The sequence below is a fragment of the Cricetulus griseus genome, chromosome 5 (assembly GCF_003668045.3).
Source record: "Cricetulus griseus strain 17A/GY chromosome 5, alternate assembly CriGri-PICRH-1.0, whole genome shotgun sequence".
Classification (NCBI taxonomy): Eukaryota; Metazoa; Chordata; class Mammalia; order Rodentia; family Cricetidae; genus Cricetulus; species Cricetulus griseus.
In genome coordinates this window covers 169316939-169331828 of record NC_048598.1, presented here as the reverse complement: position 1 = coordinate 169331828, position 14890 = coordinate 169316939, and the positions used below count along the sequence as shown (strand labels likewise).

The 14890-nt window shown below is 37.8% G+C and overlaps 1 protein-coding gene across 1 annotated transcript in view; it reads right to left on the bottom strand.

The window, feature by feature from the left end:
* The window catches only part of Cog5 (component of oligomeric golgi complex 5), a 321229-nt gene that overhangs the window by 183781 nt on the left and 122558 nt on the right, over positions 1-14890 (bottom strand). The window contains exon 7 of the mRNA XM_027416994.2: positions 164-294. Coding sequence (XP_027272795.2) covers positions 164-294 — 131 coding nt within the window. The remainder of the gene's footprint in view (positions 1-163; positions 295-14890) is intronic.

Sequence of the window (14890 nt, the reverse complement as noted above, 5' to 3'; positions counted from 1 at the left end):
TCAGAATTTAATATTTAATACATAAAGATATGTTACATTTCCCTGTGCTTAAACATGCTTTATTCTGTAATACAGTTCTTTCATGATAAAATTTAACTTATTAATTTCTGACTCCAAAGTCAAATGTGCATTTATATCCCAAGAGATTCTTGACATTTATTACCTGGGTCTCCACACCTTGTTCCAGCAGACGCTTAGCTTGGTTTTCCACTTCAAGTCGTGCTCTTGCAATAAAAAGTAGATCATTTTCTATTACTTCTATTCCAGAAAGATCTATTCCTTGAGAAAGATAATCTATTAAAAAAATACAGTAGTCAATATCGAATAAAATGACAGAATCAAAACAATATGTGTAACTTTTTCAAAACCACTATGGATTTGCTGTTGAACACAGTTCCTTCTTAAAATCTATATTCTAAAACATAACAACTCCCAAATATCTCCTATTTAATAATGTACCTCTGGAGTTGAATGTCTCAAGTAAAATAAATAAATGACAAAAAAATAAGTTCAGCCAGGTGGTGATGAAACACAACTTTAATCCCAGTGCTCTGGAGGGAGAGGCAGGGCCTCTCTGAGTTCAGGGCCAGCCTGGTCTATAGAGCAAGGTCCAGGACAACTAGGGTAACAGAGAAACCCTGAATCGAAAACCAAGAACCAAAAACAACCAAAAAAAAAAAAAAAAAGTGTAAGTTTAAAGCAATATCAACAAATTAAAGAATGTCTTTTTTCCACAAAAGGTTTTCTGCCATGAAGGCCAGTGTTTCTTAGAACTCACTATGCAATCCAGGCTGGCCAGAAACTCTCAAGCCTTCTTCCTCCCTCCACCCCCATGCTGGGATTGCATGTCTGTGCAACAGACCCAGATTCTATTTTAATTTAAATGACTATCTGAATAGTCGAAGAAATTTCTCAAGGTCTACCTACAGCCTCAAAAATGATTCTGTAATGACAAAGCATTTGAAACAAATGTTTTAAGAGAAATAGTTACTACTTCACAAATAAACCCTTGTGTTTTGCCATTTATGTGATTGTACTGCCATGAAGAACATTGTTACCAAATGAAAAAAAAAAAAACTGGAATAATTATTATACACAAGCTTTCATAATAAGAATTACTGTGAGATTACAGGGGAAGGTAAGACAGCATGGTCAGTAAACTGCTTACTGTCACAAGCCCTGCACTCACATACAAAGCTGGGTATGGTGGCACATGCTTGCAATCCCATTGCTACAGAGGCAAAACAGGAAGATACCTGGAGCTCCCTCCCTAGCTAGAGAAGTCTAGCCTAAAGCATAAGGCCTAGGTCTCAGTGAAAGATCTTATCTCAAAAGTCTAGGAGGTTGACTCCTAATAAATGACACCCAAGGTTGACCTGCACACACACACTCAAATATATGTGTGTGTGCTTTATGCAGGAATGCATGTGCACACATGAAAAGATTTTGGTAGGCTGACCATGGTACAAGACTGTGAACTCCATACTCAGAAGACTGAGGCAAGGGCATTGCATGTTCCAGGATTGTTTAGGCTACAGAGCAAGAGCCTGTCTCAAAAGAACAAAGAAAAAGCAAACAGGGGACAGGAGATGGTGGTGGTAGACTTGTCTATGTGTTCAGAATTTGATTACTTTAAAAAAATGATTAATTCTGCTTATTTTGCTTTATTTATCAAGTAATAAAAATGCTTAAGGATGAAGGTTACGGTTTAATTAGTTTAGATATAATTCTAAAATCCATACCTTTACTTTTTTGTCAAGGCAAATTATCCCTCCCTTTTTTTTTTTTTTTTTTTTTTTGAGAGTGAGAGGGTCTCAATATATAGTCCAGGCTAGCTTTGAATTCACAGAGATCCACCTACCTCTGCTTCCCAAATTCTCAGATTAAATAAAGATGTGTGCCAACACACCAAGTCCCTCAAGGCAAATTAGTTCTAAGACATTAAATATAATTAGATAAATGACTTCATTTTGTCAGTTAACAGAATATCAAGTACATTTTCACTTAATTAAAATTTTGACTTCAGTCTTATTAAAACATATCCTGGCATTAAATACAATCACAGTGTATCTCAGTTAGGTTATAGTAAACCAACCAGGTCAAACTACATTAAAGAATGTAACCCAATAAAATCTGATTAATTGAATACTACATAATTGGCAGCGGTCTGTATGCAATAATTAGGTTCACACCAGGAAAAAAGCAGAAGAAATATATAGTGTAGTTATAACATGTTATTGCTCATTGTACTTCAACCACAGTGTGGTTTTTTTTTCAACGTGTAGGTTGTAAAGGATCATAGTTAGGCTTATCACAATAAAAGATTTCTAAAAATAACTTCCAATCATTTGAACTTAAATTTGCCTGGACTTTCCTGGGTAATGGCAGACAAGTGATACACTCATTGAGCTTCAGAGAGTTTTAGATGTAAAATGGTAACAGTACATAACACACGCCCTAAATATTCTGTAGACTACCATCAGAACCAAAACACATTAGTGAATGTCAACCCATGTTATACAGCATGGTGTTCAGCAGATGCAGTATGAACTTGACACTTAGGAAGTAAAGGCAGTCTTTTCTTTGTTTACTCAATTGCAGCATGCTGAATATGTAACCCAGGGTCTTTCACATTCTCACATAAGTATCTGTCCCTCCTAAAGGTTTTCACGAGATTCTGAGGGACAGCTTTGTATTCAAAAGACAGATGATAATACTCCTGCAATTTGCTAACTTGAAATACAAGCATGGAACTGAATTTAGCCAAGTTAGGATAATGGTAGTATTAAATACTAATATTCTAAATTTAGAAAGAAAGTAAACTACTAAAAGCTTATGAAATGGCTTTCTTAGGTTTAAGGATTCAGGCCTTATGCGGGCCTGCCCCTGTCACCTGGCATAATGCACTCAGGCAGTGCTCTGGACAGCCCAGGGTTCCATGGTTGTGTGGTCTGCACCCAAGAGCAAAGAATCCCTTTAAAAGACAGACACCCACCCACTTAAACTCTTCTTCTCTCTTTCTGCTCTCTTTCCCTCTCTCTTTCTCGCTGTTCCCCTGGGGCAGACAGGACTTTTCCTGCCTCCCTCTTCTTTTCTGTCCTCCCTCTGTGTGTCTCTGTGTCACTTTACCTCTTTTCTCTCTCCCCTGCCCTAATAAAACTTCTCACTAAGCTCTGTCTGCCTGGCATGTTTGTGTCCCCATCTGTCTGTGCCCCTCCCCCATCTGCCTTGGTCAACCTCGCCTAACATGGAATCCAAGATGGTTCCCCTCAAACTTCGTCATAACATTAGGGTCCTCCTTGCTTCCTAACTTTTCTGGGATTGTGGATTGTATGCTGGTTATCATTTATTTGTTCTAGGTCTAATATCCACTTATGAGTGTATAGTGGGAAATTACCAATACAGAGTTAGGTAGAAATATAAGGGTATTTAATAGGGAAAAGCCTTACTTACAGAGCAACCTTGCCAGCCTGCGTGGCACCGGTCTGTATGCAAGCCCAAAAGAGAAACCGCAAGAGAAAAAACACAGTCACCCTACATAACCCTGACCACCCCCCCCCTACAGCTTCCCCTACATGAGTGAGTTCATATCATGTCTGTCCTTTTGTGACTGGGTTACCTCACTCAGGATGGTTTCTTTTAATTCTATCCATTTGCCTGGGAATTTCAAGATGTCATTGTTTTTCCCCTGCTGACTCCATTGTGTAAATGTACCCCTCTTTTCTCTATCCATTCTTCAGTTGAGAGGCATCTAGGTTGCTTCCAGGTTCTGGCTATTACATTTGGACTCACATAGGTTTGTGCAAGTGTGTAAATGGACATGTACAGGAATGCTCAGTGTAGCATTATTGAGAACAAAGCTGAAAACCTGCTGGTGTGGAATAATCCTTTTGGACCCTGTGTGACTATATGTTACTATGGTTGGTTTAATAAACAGCTGACTGGACAATAGCTGAACAGAATGAAGCTAGGTGGGAAAGCTGAACAGAGAATGAGGGGAGAAGGAAGAGGGGAGTCAGAGAAGTTGACAGGAGCTACCTGGCAGAATGCAGATTAATAGAAACGGTCAATTTATATTGTAAGAGCTAGTTAGTAATAAGCCTGAGCATTTATAAGTAATATAAGCCTCAGTGTAATTTGGAAGCAGCTGATAGGACAGGAAAACTCCACCTACTCTTACACCATCAACCCAACAAATAAATAAAAGCATAATAATTTAAAATAGAACTATAGATAAAGTGTTTACTTAAAAATGAAATGTCTTTTAGTTGGGCATTGGTGGCACACGCCTTTAATCCCAGCACTCAGGAGGCAGAGGCAGGTGGATCTCTGTGAGTTCGAGACCAGCCTGGTCTACAAGAGCTTGTTCCAGGACTGCCTCCAAAGCCACAGAGAAACCCTGTCTCGAAAAACAAAAACAAAAAAAAATCTTTTTAAATTTTACTTGTATAGTTTTTGTTTTACTTTCTGATACAGGGTTTCTGTGTGTAACAGCCCTGGTTGTCCTGGAACTTGCTCTGTAGACCAGGCTGACCTTGAACCCACAGAGATCCCTCTGCTTCTGCTTCCCAAGTGCTGGGATTAAAGGTGTGTGCCTCCTCCACTGAGGTAAAATATACCTTGAAGCAGCTTAAGAATAAGCAAATAACAAGCATATGCTTTTCAGTATCAATGGTCCAATATAATGATAAAGATTTCGCAGAATAAACATGTCAAGGATTGATTCATGGTGTTTTAACAAATGCAAGACTTAATAATATATTATCTGATATACAAGACAGGTGACAACATGTGTTTCTAGCAAGAAGTTAATAAATGTGGTAGGCAGTATTTGTCACTTACAGATTTAAAAAGTGTTTTTGGCATTTTCATATTTTTCCTTTAAGTATTATAGCATTATTGGATAAGTATATTCAAGTTATTAGAACTGTATTTCATTTGTTCAAAAACCAAAGGCTGAATCCATTAAGCCAAATCCTAGGTAAGATAGACAGGAGCAGTGCACCCAAAGAAAGGTGTGCATGGTCTGGCTGGCATCAGCAGATTCTCTCACACTGTAAGAAGGAAATTATCACCTTAGAATGGAAGGTTCAATACAAAGATATTAACTGCCAACTAGATAAAGTCTTTAAAAATAACGTGCTCATCAAGAAATTTTCTGAAGTCACAGAACTATTAAAAAAAGAAATTACATAATACCATAATACAGAGGCAACTGCTGTGGAGCCGATAAATGGATTTGCATGGATCTGATTGTATCCCCACATTCTCAACCAGTGCCAAAATAGCACAGAACCTCCCCTGGGTGTTTATGTGAGAAAAAGCAGAGGAATCAAAACCCGATGTAGTGACTGGGCAGCTGGCTATAGTCACCCATCAACACAAGTTGCTTCTTCCTACACATTGAATTTTCAAAGAGCACCATTCAAATGCATGCCTCAGAAAATGCACACATAACTTTCATTTGCTCCAAAAGACATAACATATAGACTGATCACTCACACACTCAGGAGTCACTCACTCACACACTCAGGAGACATTCATTCACACACTCAGGAGACATTCATTTACACACTCAGGAGACACTCATTCACACACTCAGGAAACACTCATTCACACACTCAGGAGACCCAAATCCACAATGCTAGGAGCTAGGAAACAAGGACTCTAAGAGGGACATACTTGGTCCCCCGGAGGAGGGGAAAGGGACAAGATCTTCTGAGCAAATTGGAAGCGTGGAGGGAGGGGAAAGGGAGCTAGGAGAATGAGAAGGGGAGAAGAGGAGGGGTGAGGAGGACATGAGGGAGCAGAAAGTTGAGTTGGGGAAGAATAGAGATACCATAATACAGGGAGCCACTATAGGTTTAAAGAGAAATTAGGCACTAGGGAAATGTCTGGAAATCTACAAGGATGACACCAACTAACAATCTAAGCAACAGAGGAGAAGCTACCTTAAATACCCTCCCCTGATAGTGAGATTGATGATTGACTTATATGCCACCCGATAGCCCTCATCCAGCAGCTGGTGGAAGTAGAAGCAGACAGCCACAGCTAAACACTGAACTGAACTGGAATCCATTTGCAGAGAAGGAGGACTGATGAGCAAAGGGGTCCAGACCAGGCTGGTGAAACCCACAGAAACAGCTGACCTGAACAAGAGGGAGTTCTTAGTCCCCAGACTGATAGCTGGGAAACCAGCATGGGACTGATCCAGACCCCACGAACGTTGGGTGTTAGTGAGGAGACCTCGGAAATCTATGGTGCCTCTTGTAGTAGATCAGTACTTATCCCTAGTGTAGGAATGGACTTTGGGAGCTCATTCCACATAGAGGGATACTCCCTCAGCCTGGACACATGGGGGAGGGCCTAGACCCTATCCCTAAGGATATGGCAGACTCTGAAGACCACCCCATGGAAGACCTCACTCTCCCTGGGGAGCAGAAAGGCTATGGGATAGGTAGGGTGTTAGTGAGGGGAGGAGGGAAGGGAGAGGGAACTGTGACTGACATGTAAAACAATCTTGTTTCTAATTTAAATTTAAAAATGGAAGAGAAAAAAAACACTAAATGAAAGAGGACCTGGTATAGGCTGCTATAGCCCTGTGCTTTCTGCTTCATTCTCTGAGTTCATGTGAGCTTTGCTCAGTTTATTTAGAGTCCCTTACCCTTCTGATGTCTTCAAACCCCTCTGGCTCTTACTGCCTCCTTCTAAGATGATAAGTGTCATGGCCACAATGCTCATAAGCCAGCATTTTGCAGCCCTGATCCTCATTGTCCTGTTTTTATATTCTTCCTGTCTTCTTCTTGTGTGATGCCCCCTGAGCCTGGGAAGAGGTGATACAGGTTACCTGTTTATGAATGAGCACTCAAGAATCACTTGTTCTCAGCAACTTGACTGGCCATGAGGCTTCCTATTAATTATCTTCACTATAAATAGAAGCTTCTTTGATCAAGGCCAAAGTCAGCTCTAATCTATGGATCTATTCAAAAATATTTAGGAGGCAATTTTACAAGGTATCCATTTAACAAAACAGAAGTAATAGGTTCATCCTTAATGCCTATGACCTCCCTAGTCAAGGGTCTCTGACTAGCTCTGGAGACCTTCTGGAGAAGGCCTCAGAGCTAATCAGAAATCAGCTGGTTACCACATAACAGTTGTGACACGGCTGCACCAGTAAGACTGCTTTTCTGGCAAGTTTGTGTTGCAGCATGCAAGGTCCAAAGCTGGGAGGGAAAACTGGTGACTCTTCCCAGAATACTGCACAGCAACTTCCAAAATGAAGACTAGAGCAGAGAGGATGCTTCAAGCTCAGTTATAACATGCTCTGTCAACATTGTGCAACAAAGACATGTACCTTCAACAAGAAGGTCTTAAAACACAGTTCTGGTAGAACTAAGCAATGGCCATAAACTTGTATGGTCTAGGAGACTTCTGTGGCTTTTCTGGCCAAGAACTCCTAGGGAAGTGTTCAACATTGGGCACTAAGATTTTTATTTAAACCTATAGCTTTGACATTAGTCACTCATGCATGCTGTCTCTGTTCAAACACCTTTTTGTTTGAGAGGTTCTCCCTGTGAAGCCCTGGCTGACCTGGCAACTCACAATGAAATTAGTGGTTTCAAACTCACAAAGATCTGCCTGCCTTAGCTCCCCAAGTGCTATGATTAAAGGCAGGTATATCTGGTTCTCAAGGTCTTTTTAAATTATATTTTAATTACCATATAAAATAGTACATTTCCCAGTGACATCTTCGTAACTCTGGTTTTGGTGCACCATCCGCTTTCTGTATCCCATATTCCCTTCCATTCCCCAAGGGCTCCTCCCCTGTTTTCACAGAGATGCCTACCATCCCACTCACCACCACTTAAGGGTTCTCCTCCCTTACATCATGGCCCCCTTGTCATTTGGGTATCTACGGACATTCTAAATTAAACACATCCAAAAATCCCAAACTAGGATCCACTTGGCTTTCCCCCAATGTCCTTCAATTCTACATATTTTCTACAATTTCATTTTTTATAGATAAATATCATTGCACTGTGCTTATACTGAATACCCATCTATCTATGGATACCTAGGATGACTCTATTTTCTAGCTACTATGATTACAGCATCAGTGAACACAGATGGGCAACTACATCTCTGTGGTAGATAGAAAATCCTTGGGTATACGACAAGCAATAGTATGGCTCAGTTATATGGTCATTCTTTTCAGTGTTTTGGGAAACCTGATTTCCAAAATGGCTGTATTCCCATCATCAGTGTATGAAGTTTCCCTCTCCACATACTATGTTTAAACATTTGTATCATCTGAGTCAGGTGATACGGAATCTTAGTTTTAATCTGCATTTCCCTGATGGCTAAGGTTGGCGAACATTTTTTTTTTCAAGTGCTGACTGGTCCTTTTGTTCCTTATTTTGAGAACTCTGTATTCAGTACATAGCCCATTTTTAATAGGGTAGGGTTTTTTTTTTCTTGATGTTTATTTTTGATATTATTCTTTGTATATCCTGGAAACTAACACTCTGTCAGGTCTACAATGGGCAAAGCTTTTCTCCATTCTGAGAGCTGCCGTTTCACTCACTTGACAGTTTCCTTTGCTCTATACAAGATTTTTTTACTTACTGGCATTTGTTGATTGTTGATCGTATTTCCCATGCTACTAGAATCCTATTCAAAATGCACCTAACCTTTCCCTATGTTTAAATGAAGCACTTCAACTATTTAAAATCATTTTAAAGACAGACAGAGAGAGAGAGAGAGAGAGAGAGAGAGACAGAGACAGAGACAGAGACAGAGAGAGAGAGAGAGACACTATGAATGGATGAATGTCTAAATGTCTTGGTTTATTTTTTATTTTAGCTCGTGGGTCACTGTGGAAGAGGCAGAAAGTCTATAAATAGACAGAGGAACAGGGAGTGTGCTCTGTCTCATAGGAATTTCATAAGCTACACTCCTAAAGTCTCACCAATATGACTGTCTAAACATGAGCTGAACAAGGATAATAACAGACGTGTTAAAGTGGGCAGGAAAAAGAAAACCCATGAGTCCTCAGCCTACACAAAGAATTGCAGGCAGGAATGCTGAGAGGGAGAAACAGTCTTTCCCAAAGCAAAGTATACCTTATCCAAAACCAAATGATCATCCCTGAAAACACACACACACACACACACACACACACACACACACACACACACACGAGTAATATTATATGGGCCAAGCAGGTTGTATTTATTTGTGTGTGTGTGTGTGTGTGTGTGTGTGTGTGTGTGTGTGTGTGTGTGTGATACAATGATTAATGGAACAAGAGGCCAAGAATTTGAAAAAAGAGTGAAAAGGGGTATGTGGGAAGGTTTAGAGGGAGGAAAAGGAAGAGGAAATGATATATTTATAGTACAACATCATTATCTTACTATTGAAATCTTGAAAAAACACAAACCTAAAAAAAAAAACTATCATCCAAAATTCTATCAAAGTCAATTAAATACACAATTTGATTTTAATTTCCTTATTTTAGGTATAAACAGTGTTTTACTTTTATATTCAGTATATTTTTAAACTTTTTAATAGCTTTCTTGAATAATAAACTATGCCTAAGGAAGAAAAAATTTTAATACTATGCAATTGTAGGAGATTTCTAGTAGTATGTAATATTACTGAAAGAACAATGAAATGATGGAGATAATGTTTTTAAGGCTGTGAGGTATTTGCTCAAACAAATAATAACATAAAGAACACGAAACATATAACACTAAAGTAGCTCAGATTTTAATACATAAGAACCTAAGCATAATTAGATGATAGAAATAAATATAAGTTCTTATGATATTCAACAAATCAGAAAAAGGCTTTAATACAGAATAGAGTATGTATTCAAGTTATTAAAGAAATATAATTTCATACCCTTCAAAGTGCATAAGAAATACATCATAACCTAATTTCTAACTATTACCTAACAAAAACAGCAAATTTATTCTTAGAATCAATCAGGGAGGAAATAAGTGTAGTAGCTGGAAAATTAAAGTGTTACCATCACTCTACCTGTAGTTCCTGAATGAGACTTACAAAGGATGCTGCTCTTCCAACACTCCAGCAGAGAAGAGCGACAGATTCAGAAGATCCCCCACCCTGCCCCCTGGCCTGAGTGGCTACTGACAGAGTATAGTTACTGTATGAAGGGAGCCTCATTTCCTTCAATGGCATAGCTACTAGTAAGTTGCCATGTTCCAGTAAAAAAAAAATACAAAAACAACAAACAAACAAACAAAAAACCATCTGTGGCCCATGCAAGCAACCTTAATTAAACCAGGGATCCAAGAAAAGCCAATACATACCAACAAAAAGACATAAAACTGGGAACAGATTATTTCAGAAGAACTGGGTTAAGCAGAAGTGGGAAGAAGGAGGATCATGAGGATAATGGAGATATTGACATTATATACAATTATGAAATTGTCCAAGAATTTTCAAAAGGGGCATTGTAACTCTTTCCGCCAGCCACCTGAATTCCCTGCCACCACGTGGGTGCCCAAAGTAACAGAGAGACTTACATTAGGTACAATGCTGCTGGCCAATGACTAGGATTTCTTATCTGCCAGCTCAGTCTTAATTATCAACCATAACTACTAATCTATATATTTTATAAGAACTTATCTTATTGAGGAAGCCAGCCATACGCACCCTCTCTTGCCAGTGATCACATGGTGGCTCTACAGTGAAGAGAGGAGAACGAAGAGAGCAATTTCCTGCTTGTCCCTGCTTATATTCTGAGTCTTCCTGCTATGTCACTTCCTGCTTGGATCACAAAACTTCTCTTTACTACATTTCCCAGAATCCTCAATTCCTAGTCCCACCTAACTTGCTTCCCTATTGGCCAACAGTACTTTATCAACCAATAAGACAAACATATACACAGAAGGACCTCCCCCATCAGGGTATTACCATCAAAACACAAGTAATTCATATTATCTAGTGGGTAAATAGCAAAAGATATTAAATAACTTCATTAAGAGGACACTGCAAGCCAATGCATGAAAACGTATTAAAATTTTATTATAATCTTTGACATTGACCTTTATGTAAAATGAAACAGTAAATATTTACTGAAACACTTAAAATCTTCAAAACATCTTTAAATTCTTTCTGGTAATTGGAATGAAACCCAGAGCCATGTATATACTAGTTAAATTATCTACCACTGAGCTATGTTCTTGGCACTCACTACTCTAAGATATCTTTAGCTAGGAGTTCATTCTTATTTTTACAGGAAACAGGTATATCCTTTAAGAGACATGATATGAATAAAGGAATGCTAAACGAGAAATTAAAACATCTGAGCTTTAATACTAGTTAATTATATGAGTGTAGAAAAATGACTACCCTTTCTGAGACTCTAAAAGTGAAGGATAAAATATCTATGTGTTTCATTAAATTTTGTGCTTTTCCAGTTAATTTCCTTTTTAAAATGATTTATTTAACTTCATTTTATGTGCATTGGTGGGAAGCTATCAGATTCCCTGGAAATGAAATTACAGACAGTTGTGAGCTGCCATGTGGGTGCTGAGAATTGAACCCAAGTGTTCTGGAAGAGCAGCCAGGACTCTTAACCACTGACCCATTTCTCCAGCCCCTCCGGTTAATTCTTAATTGATATGACCACATAAACTATGCACAGAATAGACCAAGTAAAACCAATCTGAATCATCACACTTCACTCTAAAATACTTCTCAGGGAAGTCTGACCTCACTGTTTTTCAAAGTTTTGGAGAAATTTAGTATCAGAAGCCTATTCTTTTTTTTTTTCTCAGTATCATTCAGGGTGGGGGAAAATCCTTTTCATAAATGGGTCCTAGCTTTCCTTCCTAAATCTTATATTGTATGTGCTTTGGCTAGCACCCACCCTATACATGTCATGCAAAAGAAGTGACACTATTTTCTATCTCCAGCTGGTCATCTGAACACAGTTTCTCTTTTTTCCTGATTTTCTAATAGCCATCATATTGCTCATATGACATAGCTTAAAAGCATAGACTTATATTTAAAGCATCTCCTTTTCCCTTTCCAGAGCTTTATCTGGTACATATTTTTGTTGTCAGCCGTGCCAGAAATAGCTGTCACTATCTCTCCTTTCATGCACTAGAAAAAATCAGCAAAAAAGCAGTAAGTTTAAAAAGTGAGAACAAAGCTGCTGAGGGTAGGAGTACATGCCCATAAGCTCAGGTATCTAGAGGTGCAGGGAAGTATGTTCAAGATCAATCTAGAGAATACAGCAGAACCCAATCTAAAATCATCCTGAAAGGTCAGGGACTACTTGGCATCACTGTTCTTCTGTGGAGTTTTCACTATTCAAACATAGCTCACTTGGGAAAGACAGCTTAAACTGAGCCATCTGGGAGGAACCCAATGATGGGTCTGTTTTGTTTTCTTTTGTTCAGGGAAACTTTTTTCTTCTTGAAAAAACATTTAACTGTTGTTCATGAAGAGAGAACACTAAGAACTATATGGGCAATAGAAATTACTCTAATAAAGCAGACTTCTTTGTACATTATTAAAAAGAGCTATATCATACCATGGCCAAATAAAGCCTTTAAAATTATATCCTATAGTAGCAAGACAGGACTGTACCCTCCTTCTGTAAATAGTATACATGTTTCTTGTACTTTATAAGATACATAGTGACACTTTGCTTTATCAGAACTGTTTTTAATGACATTAATATACAATCTTTTAATTCTGGAGATTGAGAAGCTAATAAAAAAAATGATGCCAGACTCTAAGACAACACACAACAAATAAAACACACACAGTTAATAATTAACAAGACAACCAATGAGATACAACAATCATTTTAAAAATATTCAATTCAAACAAATGGAGGCAATGCACAAATTATATGGATAGAAATAAAATGAAATTTAGGTTGGTGGTTCTCTGGGGCACAAGAGGACTCTGGAGAAATTTTGCAGCGTGAAAAATATGTTTATCTTGAATGTGTTAAAGCTTTGTTTCTCAGCCATTCAAATAATGTTCACATTTATCAAACTGTATACCTTAACAAGACAGGTTATTGCATATCAATTATACCTCAATAAAACTATTTTTAAAAATAATATTTCAAACAAAACCTCCAGCTTATTGAACAGCACTAAGAAACTGTTTTCCTCTTCACTATAACTATGCATTATGCAAGGACGCTCTGCATGACTTTGCTTTCCTTTGTCAAAAGCCTTTGGCATCTACCTAAGAACTATCCATACACAATAGACACCAGTCCTACATTTATTTATCCTTTGTCAAAAGCCTTTGGCATCTACCTAAGTACTATCCATACACAACAGACACCAGTTCTACATTTACATTTACATTTTATACACTTTTGTCAGGCTGTCATTTTTTTTTAAATAGGGTTATGCCATATAATCTAGGTTGGCCTTAACTCCTGGACTCAACTACTGCCCCAAACCATAGTTTACTTACATAGCTTCCAGTTACTTAGAACTACAGGTGAGGATGGTAGCACCTGGTTTAATTACTAATACTGGGTATTTTAAGAACTGCTTCTCGGCCGGGTGGTGGTGGCTCACACCTTTAATCCCAGCACTCAGGAGGCAGAGGCAGGCAGATCTCTGTGAGTTCGAGACCAGCCTGGTCTACAAGAGCTAGTTCCAGGACAGCCTCCAAAGCCACAGAGAAACCCTGTCTCGAAAAACCAAATAAATAAATAAATAAATAAATAAATAAATAAATAAATAAATAAATATAGATAACTGCTTCTTCTCACAAAAACACTCAGCATCTTAACTGCTGTTATAATGAACAAATCTAGGAAACCTTCAGTTAAACAAGATATTGGCAGGTTTCCTTATAACAATATGCTTCAAAATAATCATTATGCATGATAAAAATTTATCAACACATGATAGTGGTTCCCCTTAGCTTTAGCACCTTAGATTTCAAAAGCTCTCTACTAAGACTATCATCTACAGTAAAGACTTCGGAAACACAGTGATTACAGCAATCAGACTAGTTTAGATGCAATATAAAAAGATACAAAATCCCCCATCAATCCATTGTTAGAAGTAGTTTATTTAATCCTTTAAAAATCAGGGTTAAGGAATCTAATATTCATAGTAAAAGCACTCATCATACCAATACAGTAAAACATGAGCGAGATACATAGCTAAGGCTTCCCATCCTGCGAAAACTACTTATACAAATATCTAAGGACACGGAGTCCTCATATAGAAAGTAAGTAACTTCTAGCTACACTTATTTCTTGCTCTATATTTCAATTTTACAAAACTACAAAAATACTATGTAATTATATGAAATTCATGTCTACTATCCATATAGTAATAATATGAAAGTAATTTTGAAAAGTACTAGTCTATAAAATTTAAGTGACTGGAGTTAACTATGAGAATATTTACCTCTAATATGTACATTAGAGATGGAATAAATTCATGTAAAAAGGTTAGAGCAGCATGGGGTCATATACAACTAGTTATTAGAAATTAAGCCAACAATAAACACTAGAAGCAAATAAATATAATGTTATGTTATATGCTGAACTGTAAATATCTCAAAGGTGACATGAGGTTCTACTCCAGAACCTCAGAAAAAAAAACATGGGTAGGTAAAGAAAACATGATATATACATATATGAGACAAGATTATGTTATTCTTCAGGAAAATGAACAGATCTGGAATGATCATTTAAAGAAAAGTAATCAAGAATCAGAGAGACAAAAGCCATGGCTTCTCTCATATAATGAGAACTGAATAAGGTTCAAGTACATGAAATACTTGAATGAAATATTATGAAACTCATAAATTCATTCATATAATGAAAATGCATTAATGAACTTTAAAAACAACATAATTTCTCTGA